Source organism: Coregonus lavaretus (genome assembly GCF_964263955.1).
Source record: "Coregonus lavaretus genome assembly, chromosome: 28".
NCBI lineage: Eukaryota > Metazoa > Chordata > Actinopteri > Salmoniformes > Salmonidae > Coregonus > Coregonus lavaretus.
The window spans coordinates 27,048,059-27,065,659 of record NC_140015.1 but is presented as its reverse complement, the minus strand read 5'-3'; the positions used below and the strand labels follow the sequence as shown (position 1 = coordinate 27,065,659).

Here is a 17,601-nt window from a genome sequence, read left to right as displayed (position 1 = left end):
CATAACATTATCTATTGATTTTAATCTGATGAACATTATGTTTTACTACTTATTAATAACTCTTTGATTAGTTTGGGCTTTCAGCTTTTCACCTGTCAGGCATTTTGACCATGACAATGATTGAAGAACCTTGCTGCGGACAGTTTTATACACAGTAATTAAGTTAATTTTTTGTTCTTATTTAAAGTGAAAAATATATGTATATATATTTTTAACAAATACATTCTGTTGTCAGAATCCAATAATTGGAGTAGCTGTTTAAATGTTTTCTCTTGTAATTGCGTTTGAGACTAAGTATGTAGCCATATTCCACCACAGTGGTTTTTGTTATGGCGTTTACCACTGTGCGCCCTTAGTTATCACGATGACGCACACCCATACAAAAACCTCTCCACACACCAGAGACCAGTACATCTATCAGGGACCTGTCATATTTCCCTGGAGTCATCACAAGTCTCTCTGATTCAATGAATGATCTTATTTTTACCTTGGAAATGTGTCTTTAGCCAGTAGAGTTGATCTTGCCAGATTTTATAATCCGAGTGTATATGAAAAAATGCCAATCCATTCCATTCTCACAGGCCGTTGCGTTTGAAGGAGAGAGTGCACAGATGAGCATGGATAATAATACATCTTATAGTGAGTTATGCAGCATCTCTTTAGGTTGTCAAATAAATGCTCTTTGCACTACAGGAATATGAATGGAATTTGTAAGAATGTGGAGAGTGTTACATATTATGGTACAGTATTGGGACATCATACTGTAGAACAGTGGTATTTTAAGACGGGGCAGTGACCCCTAGGTGGGCCACAGAGGTATTGCGTGTGCGTATGTGGCATAGTTTTGGCTGGGTAGTTTTGGTGCAGCTGCCCCAGCAATTTCAGTCAAGTTGTCTCTCAAGCACAATAACAATCAAAGTGGTCCTCTGTAGCTCAGCTGGTAGAGCACGGCGCTTGTAACGCCAAGGTAGTGGGTTCGATCCCCGGGACCACCCATACACAAAAACGTATGCACGCATGACTGTAAGTCGCTTTGGATAAAAGTGTCTGCTAAATGGCATATTATTATTATTATTAAACAGCAGAGTCTTCTGATCTCAGACTCTTGGCCTCTAAGAACTGTGTGCTTGTGGAGACAATCTCAGTCAGGGTGAACTGGCCTTTCAGGGAGTCTGAGTAGTCTGGAGCATCTGTTGAACCAGAGTCAACTCTCCCAATCCACTCCAGAGCTTTGCCTGGTTTCTGCCTTATCCAGTTCATGTAGTAAATTATTAATTCAACAGATGTAACTTTTCTGGTGAAAATGTACTGGCTTCATACTCACCCTATATGCATGCTAGTGTGAAAATAACAAACCTACAGCTGTTCAAAATTATTCTGGTTTCTGAAATGTCATATAACTCTAATAACTATTGTATGAGTTGAGTGATGAGTTGGCAACATGCTGCTTTATATACAGAGGGGAAGGGAAGTATGTTAGCATAGCTCTCCCTCTGGAGGTTGGCCACAACTGGCACTGGGCTATTTAACTTATCTCCTGTAGGTTCTACACCTGTCACTGAATAGACTTACCATTTATTACCAAATGCTGCATAGGATAGACCTTTTCCATATTTTCCATCATTTCATTCCATATTCAAAAATAATGATGTTGAATAGCACTAGAGATCAAATCAAAGTTGCCATAACACCTGCGAATCATATACACGACCAATAAACTTTGATTTGGTTTGATCTCCAGCACTATTCAACATCATTCTCTCTGAAAAATACTTATTGTATTATATATAGCTGAGATGAGGGCCCGTCTCTTATTACAGTAAAAAAGACTTCCTTCATGGTGTGACTTCAGATTTCCACTACATTTTACATTTTTTTTTACATTTTAGTCATTTAGCAGACGCTCTTATCCAGAGCGACTTACAGTTAATGAGGTAATACACTTTTATTTTTATTTTTTCATACTAAATGATTTTCTTACTCATTATGGTTAATTTGTCCTTAAACGTTGATTAGTCCCGTGTAAACGTAACTAAAATAATAACAAAAATCTAAATCTAAATCTGTCAGTTTAAGCTAGGGATATATCTGTTTTGTGTATGGGCTGCCTTCAACATCCGCGGTGGAAAGTGGCAGAGCTACAGCGCTGTTTGCCAGACCAGGGGACATCTCGAAAATCGGTCTTCTCATGAAATTCTGTAGTGTCTGAATGGATTGGCCAACAGGATGAGACTCTCACAAACACAATGGTGTTCTCTGTTTTGTCCTACAACCCCCAGTGGTATCATAAACCCGGTACCGGTTTGTAAATAAAATATCCTGAGCTTTCTCATATCTTTAGATATAGGATAGACAGTTAAAAACCGTATTACTTTTGATAGATTTGTCTGTTTTGCCATTTATAAATGTTTATAAAGGCCAAATTTACTATTTTATGAAATACAGTAATTTGTTTATTTATTTTTGTTGATACCAGAAGGGGTCCTCAAATTCCAAATCAAATAGATAAATGATCCATGTTATGACCATCTTAAAACAATTCCATATGTTAGTGGAACCCCCCCCACTCCCACCCCCACCCTCCCTAAGGCTTAAACTTTTAGGGTGAAGAGTGTCCACGAATCTGCTCCTGAAATATATGTTTTTAGCTCCAGTAAAATAGGTTTTGAATGGTTTGAGCTAGAGACAAGCGGTTTTCTGCATTGTAAAGGCACAACCACGTACCTAAAGCCATGCTCCATTTTTATCTATGGCAGAGGCTGTGGTATAGTTAAGCCCAGAGCCATATAGAAATAAAATACTCTGGCTAAACCTAATCATACTTTCCTGTGCTTAAATGGTTTTCACAGACAAAGTGAAATGATTCAAATGACTTTGCCCTTGTTGGTTGCCCCTCAATAGCCAGAGGGCACTGGACTTGAAACAACGATACAGATGTAACCCTGTGCCATTTAATGTATTATCTGACCGCCACTAGTGCTCCTAAGTCCAAATTATGTATTTATTCATTTATTGAGTGTTTCATTTAAAAAAAACTAGATTAGGAAAAGTTTCTAAGCATACCTGAGAGTTCCTCAACTCACACCAGTGTGTGGCGGCACATCGATTGGGAACCACTGATCTAAGTTACCAAATAATCAACAACTTAGAAAAGAAACCTACATTTGAACGAAATTAATGACTTTTATGACATAAGATAATATATATTGTGTGCGTGGTAGCCCAATTATAGAAATACAAAGCAACACACCCATGTTCACGCGACCATACGACATACATAGGAAAATCAAAGCACAAAAATACTTTGGGTTTTGTTTATATATATATTTATATACTGTAGATGGGTGTGTGCTTGTGTGGGTGTGTGCGTGCATGCGTTGCTTTCATACAAGCAGTGTTTCTCTTCTTTCAAGGAAGTGTATTTGTGTTCCTGGCAGTTGCTGGACAGTTTCAGTTCCACAGGTGTGGTATCAAGGGGATAGAGAGAGAGGAAGCTGCTTTTGCACGACACTATTATTAGACAAGTTAGAGAACCAAGAAACCACCTCAGATCAACTGATAACAGAATGTTGAAGTTTTAGTTGAGTATTACAGATATAGCCCAACGTTGTTTTCATCTGTCCTGGGAGGGACAACAGCCGTAAATTGGCTCCATAGATAACTCTGCCAAGCAGAAACACTCAAATCAGTAATGTCTTTGGATATAGGATGTGTCCTTCAATTACAATCCAGTCGATGTCTCGGTAAAAACACAACAACTAAAAGTTAGACTTTATTAAAGTGAAAAAGGACACACAAACATCACAGGATACACAGGATACAATATAAATCAATGAATGAAAAATAACATATTACCACAATGCTTGTATAATATCGAGAACAACAATACTAATCAATCATAATCAATAACGTATTGGATATATACATAACATTATTACTAAAGAACACTATGCTATAACCATTCTAGACCATTTCCTTTCTAATCTAGACACGTCTATCTCTGCAGTCCATCATGTGTTCTTCACTGCTTCATCTGAAAAGAGGCAGAGACAGACACAGGTTATTACAATAAACAGACAGCGAAGTGGAAAAACGCAGGTTACCTTTAGCCCACAAAGAGTTTCTCACCTCTCCTCCGTGTATATAATCATATTTGGAAGAGAAAGGAGCAACCCTCGCTCACAATAAAATAAAATAAAATCAAATGTTATTGGTCACATACACATATTTAGCAGATGTTATTAAGGGTGTAGCGAAATGCTTGTGTTCAATTAAACACTTGATACCTTATTTTTCATTTAAAATCGTGACGTTTCAGCTGCCAATGGCCTTCATCAGAAGTCTACAATCACATGAAATAAGCGGTGTCAGTACCTTGACCAGGCTGAGCACTGTGCTGTAGGTGAGGGAGAGAAGGAAGAGGATGATGAAGGAGGAGGTGGTGGACCACAGGCTGCTAAACTCATCCTCATCGTTGTCCGTGCAGCTCAGAGCGAAGCCCGCCTCAGGCTCAGTCAGTAGGATGTTCTCTGAGAAGAGGGAGAGAGACAGGTGGTGAAGAACGGACATACGCTTGTGTCTGCGTGTGTGTGTGTGTTCATGTGTGTCTGCGTGTGTGTGTGTGTGTGTGTGTTCATGTGTATCTGCGTATGTGTGTGTGTGTGTGTTCATGTGTGTCTGCGTGTTTGCGTGTGTGTGTGTGTTCATGTTTGTATGTGTATTGTACACCTGTATTAGTCTTTATCATATTCTAACAAATACAGCTACATGAGTTCAAATTATATGGACACACACAGACACACACATCAACACACAAAGAACACATGAAACTGAGCTGTGCAGACTTCTATCTTGGCCTAATGTTAACATGCACATCCTCTCACATTTATGTCAAACTACACCTATACACAAAATAGTACATCCATGACCACCTTACTGGAAGCACAGTACTACTATGTAGGCTATTCAGTACTGTTGTGTCTTTTCATGCCAAAACAATTGTCTTCATTCTGTTTTATATGTACAATAGACCAGTATATTTTCTAAGACTTGAAGTAATTGATATAGGAACACGGAACCATGTGATCTCATATGCGATATTGTTTATTAGCCAGCCTCCACATTAGGAAGGCACATTGAACAATGACAAAGGACAACAATGGCAACACAAGACTGTGCAATAGGACTGACATCTTACAACACAATAGACTGGACAATATCACATTAAACAATATACATGTCTACAGTCAACAAAACAATGACAACACTAACATGTTAACTTTAACTCAACAAGGACAACAAAGATGACATTAGTGGACACACCTAGTAATTGGCTATTCTGACCCACAGAGGAGTCAATAAGGAGACACAACGACACAACACACACAGATTAAAATCACTTGTCTTCACATGAGTTACCCATGGACTTCGACACACTCCTCTCCTTAGGTGCGGTGTTGTTGTCCGAGCCGGCGTACTTGACGGCGCATGTGAAATGCAAGTTTCTCTGCCACTCATTCTTGGTGGTGGTGAAGACGCTGGTAACAGAGTCGTTGCCTTCCGGGGTTTTCTGAGGACGGCTGGTGAGCCCCTCCTGGTACTCGCCGCTTTCCACCTTCCACATGATGAAGACGTCACAGAGAGACGGGCTGACCACCAGGCACACCAGAGTCACTTCCCCCTCCTCCTTCGTGAGAGTCACTTCCACCTCCTCCTTCGTGTCTTCCTCCGGGAGAAGGTGGACGGACACTGAAGGGGCTCGACCTGCAAGAGGATTGATTTTAAGGAGAAACGTTACACTCATGTACGTGTAGGCACCTATGAAAACCAGTGTGTGAATATCAGTTTAAAATCCAACCTAGTGGTCCTTAACCCTAGTTCTGGAGCACCACAGGGGTGTGCAGGTTTCTGTTCTAGCCCAGCACTAACACACCGGATTCAACTAAGCAAAGGTGATGATTAGTTAATGATTAGTTGATTTGCTGACTCAGGTGTGTTAGCGCTGGGCTGGAGCAAAAGTCTGCACATCCTGTGGCTTCCACTCCAGAACCTGGAGCATGTGACCACTTATCACAACCACATTGAGATGTCTCAGTGACCTACATCCTTTGGTGAAGCTGAGGTCCTGAATGACCGGTGTGACTTCACCGCTCTTCATGACAGAACACTGGACTTTGTTCACATTGGTCCACTTCGGCTGGTCTATGGTCAGAGTGCTGACCCTGCTGTTCAGGTTGCCCTTTGATTCAATAGGTTTCAGATGGATGCCATTCGTCGTGGCCTGTCCGTTGACCTGCCAGGTGATAGTGGTACCAGACACTGTGTCCTTGTCTGTACCAGTGATGACACAGTCCAGCATTGCTTGGTTGTCCAAGAAAAACTTTTTCACACTCGGTGGGTTCAGAGTCACCGTCAGTGGTTCTGAAAGGGGAGGGAAGCAGTGGGAAAGCATGACATGTTAATGTTACTGATGAGGAACTACACTAAATAATAGAGATCCTGTGTGTGTGCATGACATCAATTGTAGTACAGTCTACTCCTATGTACAGACCTGTTTTGGAGATCGTCTTGGTGATGTTTTGTTCCTGGTCCTGCACCACACAGCTGTACTGGACCTTGTTGTTCCAGTCAGTGTTGATGACCTTCAGCAGACTGCTGGCTGAGAAGAGGCCTGACTGCTGTTGGCCTACAGTAGGGGTCGGGCCCTCCACCTCCTTGTCATTCTTCTTCCAGGTGACAGTGACGTTCGTTGTGGCGAAATGTTCAATCATACACATCAGGTACTGGGTGGTTCCAATGGGCGCCGACAGCAAAGACACTGTTGGAAGTAAGACTGAGAGGTGGGAGGTAAAAGAAATGGGCACATGTTAGTTTAACCCCTTATTGAAATAATACTGATATTTTCAAAGAAATCCAGGGTAAAAACCAATAATCATTCTATAGCAGGTTTTCTAAACATTAATAGTTTACATCACAAACATTCAAATGCAATCTTTAGAAAAATAGAGCCAACTTCAATATAATATAATGACCACATCTTACCTGGTTTTTTGATGTCTGCTGTCTTTTCACCTCCAGGATGTTCCACGGAACATGTGAAAGTCGTTGAGGTTTTCCAGACATTCTTATCCACGCGGAGCTGACTGACTCCTGTGTAGGTTTCCCCGCTCTGGACCGCCGGGTACTGGATGAAGTCCGTCAGCGCACTCCCGCTGGCGTCTGTCCATTTGAAGGTGAGTGAGGAAGGCGAAAACCCGGTAGCGACACAACCGATGCTGTAGACGTTGTTAGTAGGGGTTCCACAGTTCATAAGAGTGAGCAGAGCAGAGGGGGCTGTGGTTGCTGCAATAAAGAAAGAAAGAAAGAAAGAAAGAAAGAAAGAAAGAAAGAAAGAAAGAAAGAAAGAAAGAAAGAAAGAAAGAAAGAAAGAAAGAAAGAAAGAAAGAAAGAAAGAAAGAAAGAAAGAAAGAAATGTAACACTTTATTTGAATGTACAGAAATGACATGGTAACTACTAGGAATTACCGTGGTAAAATGGTCATTACACAGTTATAACCTAAGAACTACATGTTCATTTAATCTTGCACTATAAGGCACCATTTAGTTCTATGTAGTTGGTTGTCTTGTATTCTTTGATATATAACTACCACTAAGTTTAATATTTTATTAGTCGTATGTACAGGATACACATCGTGTGCACCGTCTAATGTAATGCTTACTTGCAGGTTCCTTCTCAACAATGCAACAACAATAAGAAATAATAAAATATAAGAATACAAACATTAAGTAACTGGCTCAGTAGAATAGAAAAAACATTTTTGAAAAGGTATAATACAGGAAGGAACAATTAAGTACACATTAACTCATTCAATTGCAGACACATTTACCAGTGAAAACAACCATAAAATAAAACATGCTGTTCCTCTAATACCAATTAATTGAAATCATTTTAATTAAATGATTTATATGGACTAAGGTGATGCCAATTAACACTCAATTCAATATGGGCTAAGATGAACTCTGCTCATATTATCTTACCCTTCATTTGGTTTATGTGTTTGACTCCCACATTTTCATTTTCATAGGGTCATTTTTGACTTAAAGCAAAGCCTACATAATTAACCAATTCAACACCAATCGCAAACAGTGAAAGAAGTATGTGAGGAGATGAACAAACAATACTGCCCTACCTAGGTGTACTACGCTAATAACAATATCCAAGTCATAATTTTAACTTTCCTCCATAAAACAATGATTTATCTACAAACTATAGCAATTTAACTGCGTAAAAAAGACACAAAACAATGGCTTACCTGATGATACTGTGACCATTGTCCCTTTCCCCCAATAGTCAAAGTAGCTGAACACAGTGTGACAAGGGCGTATGCCAAGCAATACAAAAACTACCCTCTTTACAGCAATTGGTTTCAACTAATCTTGATAACTTCATCACTAAACCAAAGTAATTTGGTTTGTAAAAAAAAATCTAAATAGATACTACATTCTAACATAGTCACACTTGGTCAACAATATATTTCCACAATATGGATCATTTTCTCTTAGACTGTCATTTTTTTCTAAGGAACGAAGGGTTTTCTATTTATAAGACTTTAGGAAACAAACTTCTGCATTATTCTACAACAGCAGAACCTAGAAATTTAGGAACTATTTGACTTTCAAGGAAATAAGTAAACAATTTCTTTAGTGGACCATGAACAGGTCTATTCAATGACGTTTTGCATCTGAAAAACGCACAAGACTACATATGTTATTTCTACACAGAAAATAGAATGGGAAAATTAAACATTTGATGGAAGTAATAAATGTAAGTTTGCTTACCTGTTGAGACGGTGACTTGTGTCCCTTTACCCCAGTAGTCAAAAGCATCACAGTGCTATGTCTCCATTCACTGCCTGTACAAAAACCCTGCACCTCAATAGGCAGCTTTAAAGTCATGACACTGAATCCAACAGACATGAAGATATAACGCAATATCGTAATATAATTATACACCTGATTTCTTAAGGACATACGTTGTGAATTCAGTTTTGTATACCTTTTAAAAACTGATGCTCAGGTCCATGTCATGACATCACTTACTCCATCAAAACATACTTTAAAAAATTTAAAACAATTTACAATGGGGTTATATCAATATCAGACGATCATTTGAAGAATATTGTATGGTTTCTCCCCATTTTCCCTATCCTCAGGCAGATATAATGCAAGTTCTGTCTCTGAGGTTTTTGTTCAGCCTCATTTCACTGTGTACCCCACCCCATATCACAGTGATATACCCCAGCACAAAAACACCTCCTTCACATCTCCATAGGGATTCCATATGACTCTGTCTGCTCTCAGTCAGGTATAAGAAACATAAAACCATGGCTAAAACTATACATTGTAGCATTACTACAGATTCTTACAGTATTATATTCTCCATGAGTTGGTGGATTAATCTTCAATGTTTGTTATTATTGTTTGTGACTAAAGGTGTATCCATTGTCAGTTTGTGACAGTTGTTTGCAAATGTATGGATTTATGTCACAGTACAAAATCCAATATCATGGCTATGGCCAAATCATGTTTATGGTGAGGTTTCATTAGGTTTACATTGGTACCATTGTCGTGGGGGGTGTTTATTTGACCTGTTCAGTGTTGATGTGTCCATACAGGAGCAAAGGGGTTTTTGTACGGCGTAATATCACTGTGGCCCCCGTAGACCCAAACCATAACTGTATAGTCACAGTGATACACACCATAGCAAAAACCTCCCACCAGTACCACACACCTGCTCTATGAGGATAGCAACACATTCAGATGGTTGTGGATAGGTAATAACACACATATCTATTATTTCTTCAAATATTTTTGAATATTTTAAAATATTATATATTATAACATGATTTAAGTATTCTTTAAAATTAGAACATTTTACCTAAATCCTGCAGGTACAGTGCTTTACAACCTTTAAAAACATCTATGAGACTTTTTATTAATGAGCTTTATAATATTTTAATTTTCAACTCACTCAAAATAATTTAGTCAAAATTTGTATAAATGGTTTAACCTTTATTAATATTTGTTACAAAGTCAGCATCAATATGAATGATTTAACCTTTAATAGTTGTTATTTAGTCAGCATCATTATGAACGGTTTAACATTTAATAGTTGTAATTCAGTCAGCATCATTATGAATGGTTTAACCTTTAATATAGTTGTTATTTAGTCAGCATCACTATTAATGGTTTAACCATTAATAGTTGTTATTTAGTCAGCATCATTATGAATGGTTTAACCTTATAATAGTTGTTATTTAGTCAGAATCATTATGAATGGTTTAACTTTAATAGTTGTTATTTAGTCAGCATCATTATGGATGGTTTAACCATGAATAGTTGTTATTTAGTCATTATCATTATGAATGGTTTAACCTTTAATAATTGATATTTAATCGTCATCATTATGAACTGTTTTACATTTAATAGTTGTAATTTAGTCAGCATAATTACGAATGGTTTAACCTTTAATAGTTGTTATTTAGTCAGTATTATTATGAATGGTTCAACCTTTAATAGTTGTTATTTAGTCAGCATCATCATGAATGGTTTAACCTATAATAGTTGTTATTTTGTCAGCATCATTATGAATGGTTTAACCATTAATAGTTGTTATTTAGTCAGCGTCATCATGAATGGTTTAAGATTTAATAGTTGTTATTTAGTCAGCGTCATCATGAATGGTTTAAGATTTAATAGTTGTTATTTATTCAGCATCATTATGAATGGTTTAACCTTTAATAGTTATTTAGTCAGCATCATTATGAATGGTTTAATCTTTAATAGTTGTTATTTAGTCAGCATCATTATGAATGGTTTAACCTTTAATAGTTGTTATTTAGTCAGCATCATTATGAATGAATGGTTTAACCTTTCTGTTTAATACTAGGCACTCCAGCCCCTTTGGTGCATTTGGATATTCATTATTTCTATCACTAAAATAACGAAGAAAACACATAGTATCACTTTATAAGAAAAACCTGCTTATAACCTGCTTATAAACATTAAACAGTATTGAACTTACATGTACAAGTCTGTTAATCATTACATTTACATTTACGTCATTTAGCAGACGCTCTTATCCAGAGCGACTTACAAATTGGTGCATTCACCTTATAGCCAGTGGGATAACCACTTTACAATGTTGTTGTTTTTTTTTTTTTTTTTTTGGTGGGGGCTAGAAGGATTACTTTATCCTATCCCAGGTATTCCTTAAAGAGGTGGGGTTTCAAATGTCTCCGGAAGGTGGTGAGTGACTCCGCTGTCCTGGCGTCGTGAGGGAGCTTGTTCCACTATTGGGGTGCCAGAGCAGCGAACAGTTTTGACTGGGCTGAGCGGGAACTATGCTTCCGCAGAGGAAGGGGAGCCAGCAGGCCAGAGGTGGATGAACGCAATGCCCTCGTTTGGGTGTAGGGACTGATCAGAGCCTGAAGGTACGGAGGTGCCGTTCCCCTCACAGCTCCATAGGCAAGCACCATGGTCTTGTAACAGATGCGAGCTTCAACTGGAAGCCAGTAGAGTGTGCAGAGGAGCGGGGTGACGTGAGAGAACTTGGGAAGGTTGAACACCACACGGGCTGCGGCATTCTGGATGAGTTGTAGGGGTTTAATGGTACAGGCAGGGAGCCCAGCTAACAGCGAGTTGCAGTAATCCAGACGGGAGATGACAAGTGCCTGGATTAGGACCTGTGCCGCTTCCTGTGTAAGGCAGGGTCGTACTCTCCGAATGTTGTAGAGCATGAACCTACAGGATCGGGTCACCGCCTTGATGTTAGCGGAGAACGACAGGGTGTTGTCCAGGGTCACGCCAAGGCTCTTCGCACTCTGGGAGGAGGACACAACGGAGTTGTCAACCGTGATGGCGAGATCATGGAACAGGCAGTCCTTCCCCGGGAGGAAGAGCAGCTCCGTCTTGCCAAGGTTCAGCTTGAGGTGGTGATCCGTCATCCATACTGATATGTCTGCCAGACATGCAGAGATGCGATTCGCCACCTGGTTATCAGAAGGGGGAAAGGAGAAGATTAGTTGTGGGTCGTCAGTGTAGCAATGATAGGAGAGGCCATGTGAGGATATGACAGAGCCAAGTGACTTGGTGTATAGCGAGAATAGGAGAGGGCCTAGAACTGAGCCCTGGGGGACACCAGTGGTGAGAGCACGTGGTGCGGAGACAGCTTCTCGCCACGCCACTCGGTAGGAGCGACCGGTTAGGTAGGACGCAATCGAAGAGTGAGCCGCGCCGGAGATGCCCAGCTCGGAGAGGGTGGAGAGGAGGATCTGATGGTTCACAGTATCAAAGGCAGCAGACAGGTCTAGAAGGACAAGAGCAGAGGAGAGAGAGTTAGCTTTAGCAGTGCGGAGAGCCTCCGTGACACAGAGAAGAGCAGTCTCAGTTGAATGACCAGTCTTGAAACCTGACTGGTTTGGATCAAGAAGGTCATTCTGAGAGAGATAGCAAGAGAGTTGGCTAAAGACGGCACGCTCAATAGTTTTGGAGAGAAAAGAAAGAAGGGATACTGGTCTGTAGTTGTTGACATCAGAGGGATCGAGTGTTGGTTTTTTGAGAAGGGGTGCAACTCTCTCTCTCTTGAAGATGGAAGGGACATAGCCAGCGGTCAAGGATGAGTTGATCAGCGTGGTGAGGTAGGGGAGAAGGTCACCGGAGATGGTCTGGAGAAGAGAGGAGGGGATAGGGTCAAGCGGGCAGGTTGTTGGGCGGCCTGCAGTCACAAGTAGCAAGATTTTATCTGGAGAGAGAGGGGAGAAAAAAGTCAAAGCATAGGGTAGGGCAGTGTGAGCAGGACCAGCAGTGTCACTTGACAAACGAGGATCGGATGTCGTCAACCTTCTTTTCAAAGTGGTTGACGAAGTCATCCACAGAGAGGGAGGGGGGGGGGGGATTCAGCAGGGAGGAGAATGTGGCAAAGATCTTCCTAGGGTTAGAGGCAGATGCTTGGAATTTAGCGTGGTAGAAAGGGGCCTTAGCAGCAGAAACAGATGAAGAAAATGTAGAGAGGAGGGAGTGAAAAGATGCCAGGTCCGCAGGGAGTCTAGTTTTCTTCCATTTCCGCTCAGCTGCCCGGAGCTCTGTTCTGTGAGCTCGCAATGAGTCATCAAGCCACGGAGCTGGAGGGGAGGACCGAGCCGGCCGGGAGGATAGGGGACATAGAGAGTCAAAGGATGCAGAAAGGGAGGAGAGGAGGGTTGAGGAGGCAGAATCAGGAGATTGGTGGGAGAAGGATTGAGCAGAGGGAAGAGATGATAGGATGGAAGAGGAGAGAGTAGCGGGAGAAAGAGAGCGAAGGTTGCGACGGCGCATTACCATCTGTGTAGGGGCAGAGTGAGTAGTGTTGGAGGAGAGCGAGAGAGAAAAGGATACAAAGTAGTGGTCGGAGACATGGAGGGGAGTTGCAGTGAGATTAGTAGAAGAACAGCATCTAGTAAAGATGAGGTCAAGCGTATTGCCTGCCTTGTGAGTAGGGGGGGACGGTGAGAGGGTGAGGTCAAAAGAGGAGAGGAGTGGAAAGAAGGAGGCAGAGAGAAATGAGTCAAATGTAGACATAGGGAGGTTGAAATCCCCCAGAACTGTGAGGGGTGAGCCATCCTCAGGAAAGGAACTTATCAAGGCGTCAAGCTCATTGATGAACTCTCCAAGGGAACCTGGAGGGCGATAGATGACAAGGATATTAAGCTTAAATGGGCTAGTGACTGTGACAGCATGGAATTCAAATGAGGAGATAGACAGATGGGTTAGGGGAAAAATTGAGAATGTCCACGGGAGAGATGAGGATTCCTGTGCCACCACCCCGCTGACCAGATGCTCTCGGGGTATGCGAGAACACATGGTCAGACGAGGAGAGAGCAGTAGGAGTAGCAGTGTTTTCAGTGGTAATCCATGTTTCCGTCAGCGCCAAGAAGTCGAGGGACGGGAGGGTAGCATAGGCTGGGATGAAGTCTGCCTTGTTGGCAGCAGAACGGCAGTTGCAGAGGCTGCCTGAGACCTGGAACTCCAGGTGGGTGGTGCGTGCAGGGACCACCAGGTTAGAGAGGCAGCAGCCACGCGATGTGAGGCGTTTGTGTAGCCTGTGCGGAGAGGAGAGAACAGGGATAGGCAGAGGCATAGTTGACAGGCTGCAGCAAATGGCTACAATAATGCAGAGGAGATCGGAATGAAATGAACTAAACATCTGGGAAAGGAGAGAGCGGGGCCTCCCTCAGCACAACTCCCAAATATAACTCTCCCAACTTCCACCTCAGAAACTATAATTGTTGTAAACTACAGCGGTTCAATGTTTCTAGGAATAGACTTACTCAGTTTATTCAGCTAGCTAACTAGGTGCAGTATTATTCCGTGAAAATCGTCCGGGAATCAAGTCATATGACGCCACAGCCAGCTAGCATGCCGGACTCCAGCAACACGGTTTAGCGCCAATACTCTGCCACAACAAACCACCAGTGTATCAACACGCAAGCAGATCGTCCGTGTCCGTGTCTAACGTTGTGGGTTAGTCCCGACAGCTTGAGCGAGTCCGTCGTCAACTTATTCAGCCAGTTAGTTAGCTAGAATAGTTAGCAAACTAGCTAGCCATTGCTTTCAGACAAAGAAGAACCCCTCCTTTCACGGCACGAACACACAGAGAGAGCCAAACTAACGTTAACTAGTCACCCATGTCCCAAATTCCTTGAACGACTTGGGCTATCAATATGTAAAAAACTAAACAAATGTAGGTTATGACTTACCCCTAGCAGCTACTGTTAGCTAGCCAAGTGCAAAGCTAGCCACTGAATTGACTCAGCCAGTTCGCGTCTGTTCACACGGTCGTTCCAGCTATTGTTTACTAGTAGCTATCCAGGTAGCAACAAGCTAGCTAATATTTCAAGCACAGTAGCCACTTGCTACCTAACGTTAACGGTTCAGACAATGAGGTTAGGAAACAGCTGAATGGTAGGCAATTATTGTATGTAATTATTGTAGGCAGCCAGCTGGCGTAATTACAGGCACTCTCAGGCGTGACATAACTATACCGTTGCTAATAGCTACTCGCCAGCTAGTCCCGGTGGTGGGTTAGCTAGCTAGCTTAGACAGTTTATCTCACATTCCCAGGAAGTGTCAATTTTGACTGTGACAATATGAACTGTGTTGTCCTTAAGGAACGATGGTTTCCTGCAATATACATTTTTGTTGTTTTTGTACAGGTCATGCTTTGCTTCACACCACTGTGTGTAATTATATCTGACACAGTGATAGACAGTTGTGTCTTCAGTTTAACTTCTCTGCCCTTCTAAAGTGACTATGTTGTTGGAAACATCTTTGGAGATGCTGAACCTGCTTTTGAAAGAATATTTGCAATTTCCATCTGAACCATTCCATAGCTTTATCTACAGGATATCTAATCCAGTCTGTGGTATAGCTATCATCACTGATAGAATACCCAGAGACCTTACAAGTGATGCTCAAAGATTATCTTGGCTTTACAACCATTGAGCTTGGCTGCTGAGTTCTGGGTCAACAATACCATGCATACCTGTCAGGGGAAAAATCTAGATATTTGAAAATGGTCTAACATTAGGTACATGATACATTTATACAGTTTGATTATGTTATAGTAAAATGTATTAAAAAAAGAAACAGGAGGCAGCTGCCAGCAGCAGCAGGAGAAATGCAGGGAACATGGTTTGTGAGGAAGCTGAACTGATGGGAATAATACTTATTTACTCCGAGTGAAAGAGAAACAGACTCTTCTTTAATACAAAGAGGATAATTGATTTGCATCAAAGTCAGAGATTTAGGATTAAAGGAGAACTACAGTAAAATTACTAGAATCACAGTGACATGTTGAGTAGAACAATTATGTATCATAATACTATTAATAATAATACAATGATCTATTGTGGGATGCAATGACTTGCATTATGAATAGTGAGATAGTGAGAATCTAACTATTGTTGTCCCCAAAGATACAGTATATGCTTGACCCATTACTCTTTTTAGATAACAGTAAAAGTCTGTTATCAGTAATTAAAACTCTTAATTGGATTAGACTGATATACAGGTGAATGTAAATAAGATGTCATCAAGATGATGTTTACTGACTAAAATGGCCTGAAGAGTGGATTAAGCTGTGTTGAGCTTGATAAGGAATGGTATGCTTTGAATAAACTTGGAATTTATGCTGGATCCTTATTTTGTCTGTCTCACATCACATTTGACTTTGCTTTGATTTGATTTGATTTGCTAGTGAGAGAAGTGCTTGATCAGTTTTTGTACAGGGCTGCAGCCTCCTGTGTCACTGTGTCTCTGGCACAATAATAAACAGCAGAGACTGTTCATCTGGAGATACACCTGTTTCATGCTATTGTCTCTGGAGATGGTTTACTGACCCTAAACAGAGTGGGGGTAGTAAGTGCCAATGCTGTCACAGGTAATAGTTGCAACCCACTCCAGTCCTTTCCCAGGAGTATGTCTGATCCAAGCCATCCAGTATCTATTCATGTCCAAACCAGAGGCTGTGCAGGTCAGTTTGTGTGGATCTCAAGGCTTTTTAACAACTGGTCCAGACTCAGTCAGTGTCTGACCCTGAACACCTGTGGAAACAAAGTAACATTAGAGAAAATCCCTGGACTCAAAATCTCTGTGATTATTCTTTATCAAACAATAAACGGTCTAAAAGTGTTCACCTGTCAAGCCTATTGTCATCAGTAGAACCACAATATTAAATGTCATGATTAACTATTAGTAGTTATGGTGTGTCCCTGTTCCTCAGTCTAGTCAGAGCTTCAGTCCCTCTCCTCCACTCTGCAGTGAGATAAGTAGTGATGGAAGAGGTCAGAGTTTTGAATTGACTCCTCCTCACTGGGTGGGAAGATCACACTGAGATTAAATAGAGAATTCAGAGATGGGGAACAGATTCATACGTTCTGAATAGTTTGTTAATTACTTGTTTGTGTGACAAGAAGAAAGCTTGACCAGACTGGGCAAGAGATAATTTGATTGTGTAGTTTGAATGTAAGAAGCTGGAGTCTTTTATTGTGTAGTGCTTTGTGATATTGATGTTGTATTATTTACAGTAATGATACCCATAACTATTCTAGTGTGACACTGTGGTATCTGAACAATTTATGACTTTGCTAATGGTTGCAAATTGTTTTAGAGGATGTTGACTCAGCTTAAGGGAAGCATCTGGGGAGTAGTTCTAGAGGGGCACCCTAAAGCAGAGGAAGTCTGTTAGGTGGAGTCCTGGGATTGGTCTGTAGGGAAAACACCCATATCAGGTTACATAGGATATATACTATGGTTTGGGACAAAGGACAGGGAGAATAACATATTTAGAGTTTGGGTCAGGTTATTCTCCAGATGTCTGCAGATGTCTGTAAATTGGCGCTGAGATCTTCAACTGTAATAAGTAATTATAATCGAGGACAGTGTCAGTGGATTTCCTTGTTCTCACAGCATAATTAGCATCGGTTTCTCGAAACCACATAATGGCGACGAGGTATTGGTCGTGTTGCGTCTTTTCTCAGCGTTCCATTCATGGGCGCCGAGCTG

The 17,601-nt window shown here is 41.0% G+C and overlaps 1 protein-coding gene and 1 gene segment (V, D, J or C); both read right to left on the bottom strand.

Moving 5' to 3' along the window:
* The window catches only part of LOC311103325 (immunoglobulin heavy constant mu), a 102,109-nt gene extending 93,492 nt beyond the window's left edge, over positions 1–8,617 (bottom strand). Inside the window, exons 1-2 of the mRNA XM_084144876.1 lie at positions 8,313–8,617; positions 7,042–7,341 (exon numbers count right to left, since the gene is read on the bottom strand). Of these exons, the coding sequence (XP_084001002.1) occupies positions 7,042–7,341; positions 8,313–8,331 (319 nt within the window). The 5' untranslated portion in view covers positions 8,332–8,617. The remainder of the gene's footprint in view (positions 1–7,041; positions 7,342–8,312) is intronic.
* On the bottom strand, positions 3,993–5,656 carry LOC311103326 (immunoglobulin heavy constant mu-like). The segment is given in 3 exons: positions 5,419–5,656; positions 4,375–4,529; positions 3,993–4,033 (listed from the first exon to the last, which is right to left on the bottom strand).
* Positions 8,618–17,601: the final 8,984 nt, after the last annotated feature.